The 20020-nt window shown below is 40.9% G+C and overlaps 1 protein-coding gene across 1 annotated transcript in view; it reads left to right on the top strand.

Moving 5' to 3' along the window:
- The first annotated feature begins 6878 nt into the window (after window positions 1-6878).
- The window catches only part of MCCC2 (methylcrotonoyl-CoA carboxylase 2), a 65896-nt gene continuing 52754 nt past the window's right edge, over window positions 6879-20020 (top strand). Inside the window, exons 1-3 of the mRNA XM_039256046.1 lie at window positions 6879-7152; window positions 15798-15864; window positions 19692-19776. Coding sequence (XP_039111977.1) covers window positions 7024-7152; window positions 15798-15864; window positions 19692-19776 — 281 coding nt within the window. The 5' untranslated portion in view covers window positions 6879-7023. The remainder of the gene's footprint in view (window positions 7153-15797; window positions 15865-19691; window positions 19777-20020) is intronic.

Raw genomic sequence — 20020 nt, 5'->3', positions numbered from 1 at the left:
TGCATACATTGTTTTGTCTGCTGTGGTTAAGGATATTATGTCAGATAGTACAAAAGCCTGAAGAAATTGTTATTTTTACCATAATGATGTTACAGACTTAATTTTTTTTTTTTTTTTAATCTCCCAATATCCTACTTAGGAGAATCCGTAGGAAATATTTCTTTGACTTCAGTGCCAGGAATAATTAGGACTTCTGTTCAACTGGTCTGATATTTTATGTGGGCCTTGTGAATCCTTATGTTGTTTTCTTTATCAAAGCAAGGCTAAATTTGTGGCAAAACTACAGCAAGATACTTCGTATCACACACTTTATGTAGTAAATTCATTCTGGCTTTACTTTTTACTCTAATTTCCCTCTGCCCAGATTTTTAAAAACCCTCACTTTTTAAAAATAACAGGTTACCATTTATTATTCTAGGCTTGGTACTAACCTTTTAATATGCATTATTTCGTATTTTAAAAAATCATTATACGTGGCTTAAAAAGTTAAAGAGTGCTAGATTTCAAACTAGCTGTTTCTTCTGTTATTACATATTTCTAAATACGGTTATTCTGTTAATCTCTTATTTATGAATGTTAGATATTGTGCATTTTGGTGCTTAAGAATATTAGCTTTCTTGAGGCCCCTTGGTGGCTCAGTCGGTTAAGCTTCTGACTTTGGCTCAGGTCATGATCTCACAGTTGGTGGGTTCGAGCCTTGCATCAGGCTCTGTGCTGACAGCTCAGAGCTTGGAGCCTGCTTTGGAATCTGTCTCTCTCTCTCTGCCCCTCCCCTGCTCACAGTCTGTCTCTCTATCTCTCAAAAATAAATAAACATTGGGGTGCCTGGGTGGCTCAGTCGGCTAAGCGTCTGACTTTGGCTCAGGTCCTGATCTCATGGTTTGTGGGTCTGAGCCCCACATTGGGCTCTGTGCTGACTGCTAGCTGAGAGCCTGGAGCCTGTTTTGGATTCTGTGTCTCCCTCTCTCTCTGACCCTCCCCTGTTCATGCTGTCTCTCTCTCTTAGAAATAAATAAAACATTAAAAAAAATTTTAAAAAATAAAGTGGGACCAAACATACATATTCACAAAATAAACATTAAAAAAATTCAAAAAAAGAATTTTAGCTTTCTTGGGCACCTGGGTGGCTCAGTCGGTTGAACATCTGACTTCAATTCAGGTCATGATCTCATGATTCATGGGTTTGAGCCCCACATAAGGCTTTGCACTGACAGTGTAGAGTGTGCTTTGGATTTTATATCCCTCTGCCCCTTCCCTTCTCTTTCATGTGTGTGATCTCTCTCTCTCAAAAATAAACATAAAAAAAAAGAATACTAGCTTTCTTAAACTCTCCCTTCCATACGTCCTTAATATGTTACAATTAAGGTTTAATCCGTATTCAGTATTGCTGTTGTATTAATTGTAACTATTCATTGCTGTGCCACATTATGTACTAAGGTGACACTTCTGGTACAACCTTTTGTTTTTCTTGGAGTCAATAATTGCTTCAGAATGCCTCTGTGTATAATTTTCCACATGGCCAAACTGTCAGATAAACAGTTTCCTTTTTTTCTTAGAAAACTTTATGAACCTCTTCCTACTGTAAACTGGTCTAGTGGCTTCGTAGGTCTTTATGTGCAGCACAGCTGTCATTGTGGGACTGCCCTTTGCCTTTACTCTCTGAATTTCCTACCTCTCTTTCCTGGTTTAGATTCTCTGTAGGACCCTTGGCATTGTCTTTCTTGATTTGTTTTTAATTTTTAACATTTATTTATTATTGGGAAACAGAGAGACAGAGCATGAGCATGGGAGGGTCAGAGAAAGGGGGAGACACAGAATCCAAAGCAGGCTCTAAGCTGTCAGCAAGAGCCCAACGCGGGGCTCAAACCCATGCGTGGTGAGATCATGACCTGAGCCGAAGTCGGAGGCTCAACTGACTGAGCCACCCAGGTGCCTTTTCTTGATTTGTTTTGGAAGGTACATTCTCCACTGTTTACTGCAAGACGGTACATGGGCGATAACATTATTTAAGACTTTACCTGTCTGAAATTTCTTTATTCTACTCTCAGTTGGGCTATGAATAGAATTCTTGAATAATTTGAAAATACTTTTCACATCATTTTGAAGGCATGCTCCATTGTCTTCCAGTTTTCAGTGTTTAAAAGTTTGGTGCCATTGATTCCTTATCCATTTAATGGACCTTTTTAATACAGAAACTTCATTTCCCTCCCTTCTGGGAAATGTTCTTATATTACTGTTTTGATAATTTTGTTTCTTTTATTTTCATGGTTCTTTTATCTACAATTTCTATTAATCTTTTTTTCTGTAAAATAATTTTAATGTGCATTTTTTTTGAAAGAGCAGGCAGGGGAAGGGCAGAGAGAGAGGGAGAGAGAATCCCAAGGAAACTATGCACTGTCAGCGCAGAGCTGATGTGGGTCTTGATATCAAGAACTGGAAGATCATAACCTGTGCCAAGATCAAAAGTCAGATGCTTAACCAATTGGGCCACCCAGGTACCCCTGTAGTTAACAGTTTTAAGGCATAGTTTACATTTCATAAAATACACAGATCTGAAGTATTCACTTTGAGTACTAACAATGCATACTCTTCTGTAACTACCCTGCAAAGCAAACATTTCCATTATGCTAGGAAGTTACCTTGGCCTCTTCCCCTCTCTCACCCACAAAGATTAGTTTTGCTTGGACTTAAAACTTTGTGGAATCACACGCTGCATTTTTTTTCTATCTGGTTACTTCTGCACAATGTTTTTGGGATCCATCCCTGTTAGTACTTTGTTCACTTTTGTTGCTGAGTTTTATTCTATTTTATGAGTATACCACATTATATGAATAGACCCTAATTTTCTGTCCATTTTCCTAGGGTATTGTTTCCAAACTTTGACTATTTTGAATAAAGATATATATTCTTGTGCATAATCTTTTTGTTGATAAGTTTTTCTCTTGTGTAAATATATGGTAGTGTCATCTCATTTGTTAGATATACATCTAACTACTTGATGTTCTTTTTTTATGTAATCTCTACACCCAGTGTGGGACTCAAACTCACAACTGTATCAAAAGTCATATGCTCTACCAAATGAGCCAGCCAGGAACCCCAGTACTTAATACTCTTTGAATACATTATAAATGATGTTTTAAAAATGCTTATTTTCTAATTGTTTATTGCTGAAATATTTGACTTTTATAAAACAGTCGACTTTTATATTCTAATAAAAATTTTAACTATAGTTATTTCCATAGCATCCATTCATAGTCTTAAGGTTTAAAACCAACTGTGGGGCTATTAAAGCAAGCCTTTCAATCTTAAAGGAAAGCTATTTCCCCTTAGCAAACAGTTAAAAACTCCATTATAATAAGATACACAAGTATAAACCACTAAAACTTTAGTTAAGTATAATGTTAAGTATAAACTGAAATTTAATGCCAACCAGGAAATAATAGCCCTGGCACTTACTAATAAATTTAGTGTCTAGCAGAGTATCTTGTTTCCTCATAACATGTTTTCTCATCCTAATAATTTCTCATTAAGTGACAAATTAAAGCTGGTAATCTTTAGTTTTGATTACATTTCTACCAAGTTGTAAGTTGGAAATGGGGCTTAAAATTTTATTTCCAGGGGTGCCTGGATAGTTCAGTCACTTAAGCGTCTGACTCTTGATTTCAGCTCAAGTCACGATGTCAGTCATGAGATTGAGCCAATCGTGAGACGGAGCCCTGCATCAGGCTCTGTGCCAATAGCTTGGGATTCTCTCTTCCTCTGCCCCTACCCTGCTCATGCTCACTTGTTCACTCACTCTCTCAAAATAAATAAACATTAAATAAAATAAAATTTTATCTCCATGTTTCTTTCCCTTCTACAGATTTTTTAAAGTCTTGGTTTCATATCTTTATTTACAAAAGCTTTAAATTTTTTTTTCATAATCCTGTTCTTGTTTCATGAATGCAATGTATTTTCATTTCTCTAAGGATGTTGTAGTTTGTTCCTTTTACCATTGGTTTCTTCTGAGGTTTTCTTGTTTTTGTTTTCTTGGTTGGGGTGGGTGTCTATTACATGTTGAAAATTTTACTCAAATGCCTGTTGATGCTTGGTTATCCATGTATATGTTAGAGAAAGTTTCTAAAAAGTTGACTGGGAGCTTTTACAAGCTTATTGGAGTATAAATAGGATGAGCCAAATTGTAGGTACACAGTAGATGCTTATTTTCTAAGGAGTTTTTCCATTGGGAAACCTCAGATGTCACTGTTGATCTTTTCTATGAAGTGGTAAGGTTTCTCTAGACTCCTACATAAACCTGGTAGCCAGCATTTTAGGCCTTGGAGGAAAAAGGAAGGTCAGGAACAGGGCTTTCTTGATTTGGCCTCCAGACTTTCAATTAATCTTTTTGGTTTCAATCTGGCACTTTAATCCTGTGTAGTGTCCCTATATTTGGAACTTCTGAGATGGCAGTTTCTCCAGAAAATATATCCTGGGCCAAGTGGGAATGGAAACCTGAGGTTCTAATTACTTCTTATACAGATTTTCAATTAGTTCCACTGTTTCTTTGTCTCTACCGCCTTTCCTCAAATCCATCCACACCTTTGTCTGTTGCTGGTACCACCAATTTCTGAGCCTTGCAGGGGTTTCTGGGAGGCAAACGGACTCGTTATTTGTTTTTATCTTCCACTGGAAGCACTTAGATTTCAGCTTCCTTTTTTCTTCTAAATTTAGTATTCTTGTTTTTGCCTACTATCTTCACATATGTCCTAGTTTAATTGAAGGTGGGATATGAATTCTTCTTTGTGTTGCTTTGGGATCATTTATGAGAGAAAGAGGTAAAAACATCGTTATTTCCATTATGAAAGCTGAAATACTGTATTCCCTAAAGTAAAAAAGTAAACAATACTATGTACAACTGTACACCAACAAACTGGATAACCTAGATCAAATGGACGAATTCCTAGAAACAAAACCTATCAAGACTACATTACAAAGAACAGAAAACTTGAGAGGTGCCTGGGTGGCTCCGTCAGTTGAGAGTCTGGGTCTTGATTTTAGCTCAGGTCATGATCCCAGCATCATGAGATCAAGTCCCATATCAGGATCCTCGCTGAATGTGAAGCCTGCTTAGGATTCTCTCTCCTTCTGCCCCTCTCCTCTGCTCGTGGTCTTTCTCTCTCTAAGAAAACAAAAAACAAAGACAAAATTTGAATAGATCTATAGTAAAAAGACTGAATGAGTAGTAGACAAAAAGCACTGAACCTTATGGCTTCACTGGTGAATTCTACCAAACATTTAAAGAAGAACTAAGATCAATCATCCTTAAACTTTTACAAAAAACTTGATGAGAACACTTCCTGATGCATTCTGAGGCCAGTATCCTGCTACCAAAGCCAGACAAAGACACAAGAACCTTACAGACCACTATCCTTATGAATGTTGATGCAAAAGTCCTCAATAAAATACTAGTAAACTGAATTCAGCAGCATAATACAAAGGGTTATACATTAGGACCAACTGGGGAGCTTATTCCTGGAATGCAAAGATGATGGTCCAACATATCAAAACTGATTAATGAAATATACCACATTAACAGAATAAAGAAGAAAAAAGACACACATGATCATTTCAATTGATGCAGAAAAAGCATTTGGCAAAATACAATACTGTTTCGTGATAAAAACAACTAACTAGGGATAGGAAAAAACTATCTTAACATCATGTAAATGCCATGTATGAAAAATGCACAGCAAACATCATATTCAGTGGTGAAAGACTGAAAGTGTTTCCTCTAAAGATCAGGAACAAGGCAAGAAGTTCCACTTTTGCCACTGCTATCAACATAATGCTGGAAGTCCTAGCCAGAGCAGTTAGGCAAGAACGAGAAAAGGCATTCAAATTGGAAAGGAAGAAGTAAAATTATCACTTTGCAGATGAGGAGTAAGTAGAAAACCCTGAAGATACTCGGACAAAAAAAAAACCTGTTACAGCTAATAAATGAATTCAGCAAAGTAGCAGGATACAGTCAACACACAAAGAGCAGTTCCATTTTTATACACTAATGAACAAGTTGAAAAGGAAATTACAGAGACAATTCCATGTACAATACTATCAAAAAGAATAAAATACAAAAAGCATAAAATAAGAATTAACTAAGGAGGTGTAAAGCTTGCCCAATGGAAACTACAAAACAATCCTGAAAGAAATAAGACACAAATACCTGGTAACACATCCCATGTCCATGGACTGCAAAACTTAATACTGTTAAGATGTCAATATTATCCGCGAACAGATTCAATGTAATCCCTAACAAAACCCCAATGACATGTTCATGAACAGAAATACTCATACTAAAATTAATACGGAATCTCAAGCAGCACACCCCAAATAGCCAAAAACAAAAACAAAACCCTTGAAAGAGAAGACAAAGCTGGAACACTCATGAACTTATAAGACCCAGCGCCAGGAGAGCAATGGACACAGGAGACACTGAAGAAATATTTGTTGAATGAATGAATAAAGACGTATCGCCTCTAAAGAGTTTTGTTTCTCAGGACAGCTTACTGCCTGTGCAGTTTCCAGCTCTCTTATAATGATGAGATTTTTCAAGTGCCAGCCCTCTTCTATTAAGAGAGGAAGAAAAAGACAGCACGTCGAAAATGGACAGAGACTATTTCCAAGATACCGTACCTCGTCTAGCCAGCTCAGTGCGCAGACAGGAGGGGAGGCAACCGGAAGGTGGCTCCGCCTCCGGACCGCGGAACTCCCGTGCTCGCGAGGGGACGGGACCTCGCGGGGCTGCGCCTCTGTCGCTTATTGGCTGAGTTCCGGGGGCGTGGGGCGCCGCGACGACCAATTACGGCTGGCGAGCGCACGCAAGCGCCTTTGCTGACCTGGGAGTCTGCGGTGTTTTCAGGCGTTTGGGGGCTGCAAGGAAGCGAGCTGAGCTGTACCCTGAATTAGGGAGGCTGGTTGGGAAGTAACCAACTCTGAACCTGCGCAGGCCGCTGTTTTCCGCTAGTTGATCGCTCCGGGCCTGCTGTTATGTGGGCTTCCCTGAGGTTAGCCCTGCGGCCTTGCGCCCGCGCCCTTGTCCCCGGGCCGCGCGCTTATCACGGGGACTCGGTGGCCACGCTGGGTACCCAGCCGGACTCGGGTTCTGCCATCTACCAGGTAGGCTGCGTGAGCGCTCGGCGGCCCGGGCCTGGAAACGTCTGACCGAACCTGTGACTCCCTGTCCGCCAATGTGGGCCGGACAGGACTAAGCGCTGGCGGGACTAGGCAGCGAGTGAACTGTTGACACTCTATCTGTTCTTTTCTCTGGAGCCTCCAGTCATGGTTCTGGGACACAGTAGGGGTCATGAAGTTTGCAGAGAAAGATAATTCCAAATAAAATACATCTTCGTTTACTTTTAGCCCTGGCACTTACTTTGTATCTTTGAAATCACTGGTTCTCAAAACCTGACTTAGTATTGTCAGCCGAGGGAGGAACTTGCTGAAGGCTGCGGTAAGCCTCATCCTGGACCTTTGGTGTCTCTGGGATGGGATCCTGGTGTTTGCATTGTTAGTGAAGTCCTGAGGCCTTGGCGGCGTTCAGCTTTGGGAACACTTGCCTAGCACAGATAACCCTGGGTTTTGCTTACCAGACTTTAGTTAAATAGTTGGTTATGTTGATAGAACATACTTATTGCACTCTCTTTGAATACCTTTTTTTGGAACGTCAAAGAAACAGCTTGTGAAATTTCAAAGCTGGGAAATTCCACCCTGGCCCATGGTTTCTGAGCTTATACAGATAACATTTAAATTGTATAAGTAACTTTCAGAAAAGACATTTTAAACAATTTCCTTACATTGAATGAAAATAAGCAAGCTGAGATGAACAATAACCAGTGAGAGGGTTCCAAAAGTCTAGATTTTCTAGGGTCAGGAGACCGTGTTTAGTTCAGAAATATTAAGTGGTTTCTGTTGTTTAGGTAGTAGTTGAGCATTTGGTATAGATGGGTAGGCATGGAGTCATAATTTTGGGGAGAAGGTGAACAAGAAAACATGTAATTAGAGTGCATTGTGATAAGTGGTATTTAAAGCTTGAAAAGGTAGTTACAGAAAACTGCAGATAGAAGTAATGAGTGAGTTGGATCTTGATCGTTTTTGGGTCAGAGCTGGCCAGGTACAAGGTGGAGGAGAGGCAAGACTGTACAAACTCTGGGAGTTATGAGAACACAGATAACCAAGTTCTGAAAGCGTATAGAGGGTATGAGGACTTTGAAGTCATGACTAGGCTATGCAGTTCATGGAGTAGACGAGATTAAATAGTCTGGAGCGTTTTGCTTGCTGAAGCCACATTCGGATTTCATTTTGCAAGCTATCTACTAAAATATTTAAGTAGAGAAGTGGCAAAATCCCTGTGGATGTGATAGAATCATCAGCGTGGTGGCAGTACGGAGGAGAGGTGTTTGTCTGATTGCTGTAGGCTTTTGACTATTTTCCAGAGCTTCAGTAAGGTTATTTTAGCCAGTTTTTGGTTGTTTGGGCATGTCTCTGGGTAAATGAGGGCCTGGAGCTTCCTGGTCTGCCATCTTTTTGTCTTTAGGTCCAGACCTGTTTTTTGTTTTTTGTTTTTTTTTTTAAATGTGTATTTATTTTTGAAGGAGGGAGAGACAGAGTGTGAGTGAGGAAGGGGCAGAGAGAGAAGGGGACAGAATCTGAAGCAGGCTCTGGGCTCAGCTGACAGCACAAGCAAGCCTGATGTGGGGCTCGAACTCATGAACTGCAAGACTGTCACTTGAGTTAAAGTTGGACGCTTGACTGACTTAACCACCCAGGTGCCTCAAGGCCTATGTTTTTGATGGTGGCTGTTAGCTAAGGGTTAGGGAGTGTGGGCCTGAGCATACAACTTCTTTCTCTGTGTACAATGTTTAAGGTTCTGGTCCAGTCTGTGCACTAGTAATTAGAATAGGTAAGTAGTTGTGGTATGATGGAAAAGGCACTGATCTAGTATTTCCTGTATGTTAAAAACTAAAAAATAATGTATTTCCATGGCGAAGAAAAGAAAAACCAGGAGGGAAATAGGCTAAAATGTTAACAGTGGCCCCGTGAGTGGGCAGAGACAGTGTAGCATACGGTTTAAGAGCAAGATTCTGGATAGGGGTAGGGGAGAGGGAAAGGGGGGCATGGAGGAGGGCACTTGTTGGGATGAGCCCTGGGTGTTATATGGAAATCAACTTGACGATAAACTGTTAAAAGAAGAAAAAAAAAAGGGCAAGATTCCGGAGCTAGTGAGCCTTGCCTTAAATCCTAGCTCTACTACTTGTTAGCTGAGTCATTTTGGACTAGTTACTTAATCTCTCTGTACCTTAGTTACCTCAATTGTATAGTAGCATTAATAACTGCATATCTCATAGAATCATCAGGACAGATAGTGGCTGCCTATAACATTGCCTGGGATATAATAAGCCCTCAAGAAGTATTAGCTCTCACAACTTTTTCTTCTCTCCATGATGTCATCTCAGGATCTCTTTAGCCAGCTTTTTGCTTCAGTAATGCTGTATAGCAGACAATCCCAAGATCCCTGTGTCCAAAAGAACAAATATTTATTTTTTGCTCTGGGATCTGTGGGTTGGCTGTGGCTATTCTTCTCTGGGCGGTGCACTAGATTCAGGTCTGCTCTATTTGTTTTTTATTCCAGAACTCAGACTGAAGGGACAGTGGCTACTGAGGGGTGCTTCTCTCATAATGGAAGGCTGGGGCTCAAGAGGAGAGTATGGAGACACTGGCCCTTTTAGAGCCTTTGTTTACAGTTGCTGTACTGTTGGTCTTGCCCACATTCCACGGGTCAGAGCAAGTAAAAGGGACAGACTCATAGACTGTGAGTGGGGAAGTTTATTCTCACACTGAACCTTGGCAAGGGTGGGAGGGACAGAAGAATTTTGAGCAAGTAGTACAATCCGTTTCATGCTGTGGACATGGTCGCTTAAGCTCCACCTATTATGTCTGAGTTCAGGTACAAAGGAGGAGGAAGGGTGAGTAGGTGATAGGACACCCTCAGCTGTTCTCTTTTAAGAAGCCTTTCCAGAAGTCATGCCTAATAGCTTCTGCCTCTGTTTCATTGGTTAGAATTTAGTCACATGGCCACACCTGTCTACAAAAGGAGGCTAGGATATTTTTACTTTTCCAGATAGGCATGTTGTCACCTTGAATAAAACTGGGATTTCACCATCAAGAAAGATGGAAAGAATGGATATGGATAAGCAGCTCTCTGTGTCTTCCATAGATAAATAGTATAGAGAGAGTGGATGTGTTCTTCTTATGTTGAATGTTAAAAGATTTCACTTAGGTGTACCTTTATCTTTTGGGACCACCAGCTATAAGTAGTAAACTCTGATGCAAACTAAAACCCATAAAATAAATAAAAATTTTATTTATTAAAAAATAAAACCATGCCTTGGATGGGAGATGACACCTAAGAGCCTTGGTCAGTTTGATTTCTCTGCCCACTCTGCCTAGTGCCTAGGAATCTGTACTGCCTGCTGTCACTTCTCATGGCCATATGCTTCAGAAAGTCTTGGCCATCAGTGACAGTTTCCTTTATTTCTTAATTGGGAGGCTGACTTAGCTAGGATAAAGATCCCTTGTATAAATAGCTTTTGTTTTGATTGACTTTGTTCTAATTTGAGCAATGCCATAGACTATAGCAGTTGTTCCTTGGATTTGAGTCCACGTTATCACAGAGTCACTTGTTTTCTCTGTGTGTATGCAACTACTCATCAATTCTGAACTTTGGTGCCTGTGGTTTGCAAAGTTGACAGAAGACTCTGGGAGGTCGAATGCAGGTGGAGGGACATCAGCTAATTCTTTTTTTTTTTTTTTTTCGCTTTAAGAAATTTAGAGAGAGACAGAGAGTGAGAAGGGCAGAGGGAGAATCATTTTTACTTTATTTTTTTTAAATGTTTGTTTATTTTTGAGAGAGAGAGAGACAGAGCACAAGTTGGGGGGAGGCAGAGTGAGAGGGAAACACAGAATCCAAAGCAGGCTTCAGGCTCGGAGCTATCAGCAGAGAACCCGGCACAAACTCACGAACCGGGAGATTGTGACCTGAGCCCAAGTCCAACACTCAACCAGCTGAGCCAACCAGAAGCCCCGCAGAAGGAGAATCTTAAGCAGGCTCCATGCCCAGTGTGGACCCCCACATGAAGCTCAATCCCACGACCCTGGGACCATGACCTGAGCCCAAACCAAGAGTCAAATAAATGCTCAACTGACTGAGCCACCCAAGCACCCCGAGGTCAGCTAATTCTTGATGAATTGGGGGAAAAATAAGAAACTAAGGCACAAAAAAGTCCCATCAGCCTCTAGATCTGCAAGGGAAGAACTTGTTGAAGAATACTGGGAGGATGCATTTAACAATCTAGGGGACAAAGAGAACATGTCAAGACAAAAAAAAAAAAAGATGGGAGAACTTACCTTTCAGAAAAGGCTTAAGAAACATCAGTCACTTGTGGCTATATATACCTTCCATAGAATCCTATCCAAATAAACAGTAAAAAACATCTCTCTGAAAGCTGAGGAAATGTCTTCATTAACTGGATATTTGATGTTATTAACAGAGCATTGATACGCAGTAATGGTCCTTATCTTTTGGAGATTTGGAAATACAGAGGAAGTGTTATGTCTAGGATTTTCTTAAAATAAATCAGGGTTGGGTGGCAAAAATGAAACAACTTTAGCCATTGTGGATAATTGTTAAAGGACATTGGCTACATTTATTATACTAGTCTTTTTCTTTTGTGTATGTTTGAAAATTTCCATGAAACAAAGTTAGGTTTCTTTTATATTTTTATTTTTATGTTTGTTGTTGAGAAAGAGAGAAAGAGCAGGGGAGGGGCAGAGAGAGAGGGACACACGGAATCTGAAGCCGGCTCCAGGCTCTGAGCTGTCAGTACAGAGCCCGATGCAGGGCTCGAACTCACGAACCATGAGACCATGACCTGAGCCAAAATCGGACGCTTAACTGATTAAGCCACCCAGGCCCTCCTAAGTTTCTTTTATTAACAACAATGACAAATCCCATTAAAGGGTAGCTGAACATGTTAGAAAAATCTCTGCCTTTTCACTTTGCGATACTGTAAACTGTCTATTCATTTTCTAGTGCTGTTGAGATAAATAAGTAGGACTGAGCAGAAGATAGTATGTTATAATGACTGGATAGACTTGTTTGAGAATTAGCTCCAAATACTGTCATTGGAAAAACCTTTTTTTTCTTCATCTTATCAATTTTAAATTAAGAAAATAAGATTATTCCAAGGTAAATGTGTTAACCTTTCACATACCTTGCTGAGATAATAGGATTCAGAGGTTTTTTTGTTTTTTGGGTTTTTTTTCATTAGCACCAAATTCCTTGTATTGAACTTGGAATCTCATGTTGAACAATATATTGTGGCTTCTCTTTTCTTTCCTACAGTGTATTTTTCAGATTATCTTTCACCCTTACTGCCAGATGGTAAAGCAACACAAGGGTTAACAGTTTGGATGAGATTCTTTTCCAGAAATTCCTTAAACTCAAAATGAGCAAATCTTTTGTTAAATAATCACGGAACCAGTCAGCCATCAGTCAGCCAGGCTGAGAGGGGCAGAGAGAGAAAGTGGAATTCCAGGCAGTGGGGCGTTTGCAAAGGCTGCCTTCACCATCCATGGGGATTTTTGAGATCAAACTTTCTGAGTGGCTCCTGGCTGGCTCAGTCAGTAGAGCCTGTGACTCTTGATCTCGGGGTCATGAGTTCCAGCCCTGTGTTGGGCTTTAAAAAAAAAAAAAGTGGGGCGCCTGGGTGGCTTAGTTGGTTAAGCGTCCGACTTTCGCTTAGGTCATGATCTCACGGTTCGTGGGTTCGAGCCCCGCGTCAGGCTCTGTGCTGACTGCCAGCTCAGAGCCTGGAGCCTGCTTCAGTCTGTGACTCCCTCTCTCTCTGACCCTCCCCTGCTCACGCTGTCTCTCTCTCTCTCCTAGAAATAAATAAAACATTAAAAAAAAAATAAAAAAAAATATCTTAAACATTTATGAGGTGGATTTTTTAACCTCAAAACAAAGTAGAAGTTGACAAGTTAGACTTTAAGCACAAAACAAGCAAAAGATACTTTGTGCAGTAAAATAACCTGCTTTCCTTTCCCCTTAGCAACTAGTAATCAGATCTTTTCCTCACCCTGTGTGTTTAGCAGCACAGAGTGGGAGCCCAGGGCCCGAGACTGGAGTAGCACCCTCGCTGGGCCACAGAGCTGCAGCCCAGGGTTGGGTGAGAGAGCCCCACCGAGAAGATGCCCTTTATCCACAGATAGGAGTTGGCCACCACCTCAGTCCCCGGAGCTTCCTCTGCCAGGCCGTTCTGTTCAGACAGGGAGGGCTGTCCCTCACAAACCCCCTCCGCTAGGTCCCTCGCAGATGACAGAGGGGTTCAGGACACAGCCTGTGCTGACTAGCAGTAGTTCCCAGCCTAGGAGACTGTCAGTACAGAGGTTGGATGTTAGGTTTTGAAAGGCCGTCTCTTCAGACACGTCAAGTGGCTTATGCACGTTGCTCTAATGCCATCTCTTGGTGATGGGCTGAACAGACATGCTCTGGGCAGAGCTCTGTTTCTGTCTGAGGCACTTCATAAAGTTGCAGGTTTCTGAATTTGCTAACTGTGACTAAAAAGCATCTCTAACCTCGGCTTTTTAGTAGAGCGAAGTTCTCAGCGTCCTCTGCCTCATGCTATTAATATCAACAAATACTATGGTAATCTGAAAAAGTTCTGGTGATAAAGGAACCGTTTTTGCCTATTACCAAACCCCCCTTTTTGGTAGGTTTCCAGTTTGCCTTGAGTAGAACTCAGAAATGGAGACTGTGGGCCAGTGTTCCTCTGTTTTTCGTTGGACATTTGAATCGCTTGGCGAACCTTTATCGGGCTTAATGCCCAGGCCACATTTGCATCCAATGACATCAGAATCTCTGAGGGTTTATTTTTATTTTTATTATTTTTCAAAGCCTCCCCGTGATTCCAGTGCCCGCCGCCATGGTTGGGAAACAACGTTCTAGGTGAGTTCTGGAGTTCTGTTGCCTGGAAGGCCTCCCAGGGAAGTGGACAGAGACAGTTGTGAGGGTGGGAGCTCCCTGCTCCAGGGCAGAGGTTCTTTCCCTAACAGTCTCCTGCTTCTCCCATTTTGATTTTCTGGATTTTGCAGAGCAAGAGAATGTAGCAGAAACTGTGATGTTGGGAACTCTTAGAACTGTAGAAAATAAATAACAGCTCTACTGTAAACACTTCTAATTTTGAACAGCTGGAAAGCTGCTTAGTACTGCATCGTGTGAAAGGAATTAGATCACCAGAGATGTTAAAGCCATCCTGGGGAGCGAACTGTGTTAGTGGGTTAAACTCTGAATTTTCAAAAATAACGAGCTACTTAATTTTTGTTCTAAAGTAATGTGCTGATCCAACAAAATTTACAGAAGGGTGAAAAATGAGGCCGTCTACCCTTTTTTCCACCCCCCACAGTTTGTTTTCTTGTATATTACCCTAGAAAATTTCTAAAGACCTGCAAACGTAGTTTTGTTGCTTTTTATTTATTGATTAAAATTTTTAAAATATTTATCTTTGAGAGAGAGAGACAGAGTGCGAGTGGTGGAGGGGCAGAGAGAGACACACACAGAATCTGAAACAGGCTCCAGGCTCTGAGCTGTCAGCACAGAGCTCAATGTGGGGCTTGAACTCATAAATTGCAAGATCATGACCTGAGCTGAATTTGGATGCTTAACCTACTGAGCCACCCAGGTGCCCCTTGTTCCTTTTTAAATGTAAAATAGGATCTCTTGTGTTCCCTGAGCTCTGTTTTTAAGTGTAATTTGTCAGTAACCAAGTATTTCTTTTTCTTTTTAATGTCTATTGATGAAAAAAATTTTTTAATGTTTTATTATTTTTGAGAGACATAGAGACAGAAAGCGAGTGGGAGAGGGGCAGAGAGAGGGAGACACAGAATCTGAAGCAGGCTCCAGGCTCTGAGCTGTCAGCACAGAGCCCGACGCAGGGCTCAAACTCAAGCACTGTGAGATCATGACCTGAGCCAAAGTTGGATACTTTACCGACTGAGCCACTGCTCCTTTTTATTTATTTATTTTGAAAGACAGTGAGCATTCAAGCAGGGAAGGGGCAGAGAGGTGGTGGTGGTGGTGAGACCAAAAATCCCAAGCAGCTTCTGCAAAGTCAGCAAAGAGAGCGATGTGGAGCTTGAATCCATGAACTGTGAGATCATGCCCAGAGCTGAAATCAAGAGTTGAATGCTCAACCGACTAAGCCATCCAGGTGCCCCCAAGTATTTCCATTTTGGTTGGAAACTCCTTAGGGCAATAATTGATGGGACAGAAAAAGAAAGATGACATTTTAATTTTCTCAAAGGGCTTATATTACTTAAAATAGGAAAACAAATAGAAATCGATTAAGTTTGATTGATGCTTAAGGAAGATGTTAAAATGAGTAGGAGTGACCAGAAATGAGAGGTGTTAGAGATGAGAGGGAGCAGGAATTTTGCGCTAAAGAGGGGTAATATTCGGATTGATGGACGGAGGAGGAAGGTGGTTATGAGAAGAGCTGGGGCAGAGACGGAGAGGCAGGAGTCATCCTTTCCATCTGGTGGGGTGACCCAACATGGAGGTCGCGTGGGTAGTGGGTGGCCCTGTGTGAGGCCACATGCGGTTGGCACCTGATGTTCACATTAGCCCTTCCTTTGGTTAAAAAAAAAAAAAAAAGATAATTGCTTTCTAATATTACTCTCCCTTTCTTTCTTTGCTTCTATTGTAGGAAAACTATGAACAGATGAAAGTACTTGTAAATCAGCTCCATGAACGAGCACAGAAAATAAGATTAGGTAAACACTCATTTATTCTTCATTTTATATTTTCATTGAAAATGTTCCTTGATAGTTATTGGTTTTAGGAAAAACCAGTAGCAGTAAGCTTTGAGTCTTCAAGACTGTTGGTATGCTGACATTTCATTTTTTCCTATTACTTGGTCAGTTTTTCTGCTCTTACAGCATTTCCATTACGTGGGGAAAAGCAAAATTTCAAATTCATCAATTTAAAAAAATTTAATGTTTATTTTTGTGAGGAGGGAGGGGCAGAGAGAGAGGGAGACACAGAAACCAAAGCAGGCTTCAGGCTCTGAGCTGTCAGCACAGAGCCCAATGCCGGGCCAGAACCCACAAACCATGAGCTTATGACCTGAACCAAAGTCAGACACTCAAACAACTGAGCCACCCAGGTGCCCCTCAGATTCATCAATTTTTAAAGTATTTCTGCTTAAGGACTAATGTCAGCCACAGCATCCACTGAAATTTTTGTTTTACCTGAAGCAACTGAAACATTTTCTGTTCATTAGTTATATGCATCCTGTATACTAATTTTACATAATTATGTATTTTCTGCTTTGTTTTATAACTTGGAAATAATTTCTGTGTGGGTTTATTGCTGATTAAATAAATGAGATTTCTTGAGAACTTGGAAAATTGTTATTATTTTCCATTTTTAATTGTGGACATAATAGACATCTTTTTGCTTAGAAGAAATTGCATCTTGGCAGGGGGAATGAAACTATTAATGTACAAACAATTACCACAGCAAATTCAGCTGTGCCATTATTGGTCAGTGCAAAAATTTACTTTAGAAGTCTTTGTGACTTGAAACTAAAAGCCATTTCCAAAATAAGATTCTTTTTTTTAAGTTTATTAATTTATTTTGAGAGAGAGAGTGTGCGCGTGATTGCATATGAGAGTGAGGGAGAGAGACTCTCAAGCAGGTTCTGTGCTCACAGCACAGATGTGGGGCTCGAACCCACAATCTGTGAGATCATGACTTGAGTAGAAATCAAGAGTTGGATGCTTAACTGACTGAGCCATCCAGGTGCTGCTATAAGTGTTTTTGATAGATTCAGCAGAGCTTAGCGTTATAATGCTGGGTGATAATTACTTTATCAATATAGAAAAACAAATAATTTTGGTGGTTAAAATGGGACTTTTAATGATCTAAAGATAAGGCTTGTGTAGTTTTTGAAGACTTTTTAAAATGGAAGTTAACTCCATGCATATAGTTCTAACAGTGCATGTAGCACAATTGAAGTGATTTTTGTGCTGTGCAGGCAGGCAGAAGCAGACAGATGTGTCGAGTAAAAGATGCTTGGGGCGCCTGGGTGGCTCAGTCAGTTAAGCATCTGACTCTCCATTTCAGCTCAGGTCATGAACTTATGGTTTGTGAGTTTGAGCCTGGCATTGGGCTCTGTGCTCACATCACAGAACCTGGTTGGGATTCATTCTCTCTCTCTCTCTCTCTCCCTCTCTCTCTCCCTCTCTTTCTGCCCCTCCCCTGCTGGTGGGCTCATGTGTACTCTCTCTCTCTTTTTCTCTCTCTCTCAAAGTAAAAAAAAAAAAAAAAAAAAAAAGATGCTATAGGGGCACTTGGGTGGCTCAGTCGAGTGTCTCACTCTTTTTTTTTTTAATTTAAAAAAAATGTTTATTTATTTTTGAGAGAGAGACAGAGCACAAGTGGGATAGGAACTGAGAGAGAGAGAGAGAGACAGAATCTGAGAGAGAGAGAGAGACAGAATCTGAAGTAGGCTCCAGGCTCGAGAGAGAGAGAGAGAGAGAAAGAGAGACAGAATCTGAAGTAGGCTCCAGGCTCTGAGCTTTCAGCACAGAGTCCAATGTGGGGCTTGAACCCATGAACTGTGAGATCATGACCCGAGCCAAGGTCAGATGCTGTAGTGAGCATTTAGGTCACCTGATCTCCAGTTACCAAGGCGTGGCTTTCCTTTCAATGTCTCAGGTGCCTTTTTCTTTTAATTATTTATTTTAAGCAATATTTTGAAGGTATAATTGACATACAATGAACTGCATTATTTAAAATGTACAATTTGAGTTTTGACATAGGTATATTCCTCATGAAACCGCCACCACAATCAAGATAACGAATGTGCCGTGCCTCTCCCAGAAATTTCCTCTGCCCCTTGGTAACCCCTCTCTCCCACCCTCTCTTACACCCAAACCCACCTCAGTAGGGGAAGTCAGGTCCTCTGAGTGATTGGGAGAAACAGAATAGCAATTTGACTTAATTACAATACTTTGGAACTAAATCTTTGCCTCCCAGAATTATTTGCACTTTAAAAGAAGGTTAAATGTGCGATATAATTTTCTTGGTAACTTTAAGGCAGATTTAATCTTAAAAATATGCCATCTGCCTCTTCAGAAAAAGAAAATTCCCTTGGATAGAGGAAAGAGGTTTGGTTTGAAAAACAAGTTAACACTTGGAAGCTTGTATCAAGTAGGTCACAACTTGTTTTCTCCTCTAAAAAGCCCCCAAAGAAACTTTTTTTAAAAAATTATTTTTAGGGGCGCCTGGGTGGCTTAGTCGGTTAAGCATCCGACTTTCGCTTAGGTCATGATCTCGCGGTTCGTGGGTTCAAGCCCCGCGTCGGGCTCTGTGCTAACTGCCAGTTCAGAGCCTGGAGCCTGTTTCAGTCTGTGACTCCCTATCTCTCTGACCCTCCCCTGCTCACGCTGTCTCTCTCTCTGTCTCCTAGAAAAAAAAAAAAAGTTCTTAAAAAATCATTTTTAATGTTTTTTATTTATTTCTGATAGAGAGAGAGGGAGGGGACATCATGAACAGGGGAGGGTCAGAGAGAGAGGGAGATACAGAATCTGAAGCAGGCTCCAGGTTCTGAGCTAGCTGACAGCACGGAGCCTGACACGGGGCTCAAACCCACGAACCGTGATAATCATGACCTGCGCCGAAGTCAGACAATTAACCAACTGAGCCACCCAGGCGCCCCAAGAAATAACTTTTTTAGCTGGTTGAGCACTTCATCAGGCCAAGAGTGTATTAAGATGAAAGTTGTGGGCAACAGTGAAAATTAGCCTTTTGAGGTACTTTATGGTCCTTCAGTTTCTGGCCTGATACCTTGGGTTGCTGAGAGTGGGTTGTCAATGTTCCGGAGATACCGAGCCCGGCAGCCATCAGTCTGGGGGAGGCTTGCTGTGCTGCTCACGTCAGGCAGCCTCACCTGCTTCCCTCGGTGGACTCTGACTACTATTGTTTTCTTGGACTGGAGCAACTTGAGGAAACACCGAAGACCATCTCTGAGTGAAGATGCTAACGGAAGTGGACTTCGTAATTACTGTATTAGGTGTGCAGCTCTCTTCCATTTGGAGAGTGTGTAAAAAGTTGTGGGTCACTTACCTTTAGGGAAGTCTTGCTGTGCTCATCATGGAGGTCGTTTCTAAAATAGTGCTTTTCGCCTGGGGCAAATGAAGCTATGACTTTTTTCCAATTTCACATCATATGTAGCAGAGCACTTGGCAGTTGTGGTAGATATTTAATAAATGTGGTGTAGGTGAGGCAGTGTTTGCAGTGCATGAGATGCAGAGAAGATACATGTTATTTCTCTAAGTAATTACCGATGAATTCAGGTAATGTATGATATACTGTGAAATCAGAGGTTGACTGATTTTTTTAAATTGCCAGTTTATTTACTTCAGTAAATAAAGCTTGTGAGTTTGAATAAAAGATCTGAAAATTAGCTCTTTCTCAAAAGATACGTTGAACTTTTAAAAGTGCTATGTTTTGGTCTGTTTTATGTTTTTCTGGCCTTAAATTAATTGGAGACATTATATGGTGCCAAACTAATCTAATCATGTTTTTATTGCAGGAGGCAGTGAGAAAGCCCGAGAACGCCACATAGCAAGAGGAAAACTTTTAGCCAGAGAAAGAGTGGATAGTCTTGTAGACCCAGGGTTGGTATAGCCCAAGTGCTAACTCAGTGTTCTATAATCTGTGGTACTTTCTTAAACAGTTTTTATAGGCAAATGGTTTAAAATTCTGATTCTTATTCTAAGATTCAACAACAAATGTTTATTGAGAGGCTGCTTAAGTGTCAGGCACTATTATAGGCACTAGTGATACATGAGTGAACAAAACCGACACAGATCCTTGCCCAACTGGGGTTTACATTGTAGCAGGAAGAGATAGAAAGTACAT

The sequence above is a fragment of the Hyaena hyaena genome, unplaced genomic scaffold (genome assembly GCF_003009895.1).
Source record: "Hyaena hyaena isolate Hyena2069 unplaced genomic scaffold, ASM300989v1 scaffold_558, whole genome shotgun sequence".
In the NCBI taxonomy this organism is placed as follows: Eukaryota; Metazoa; Chordata; class Mammalia; order Carnivora; family Hyaenidae; genus Hyaena; species Hyaena hyaena.
Note: the sequence above shows the minus strand (reverse complement) of the source record. Positions and strands in the feature narration are given on the sequence as shown.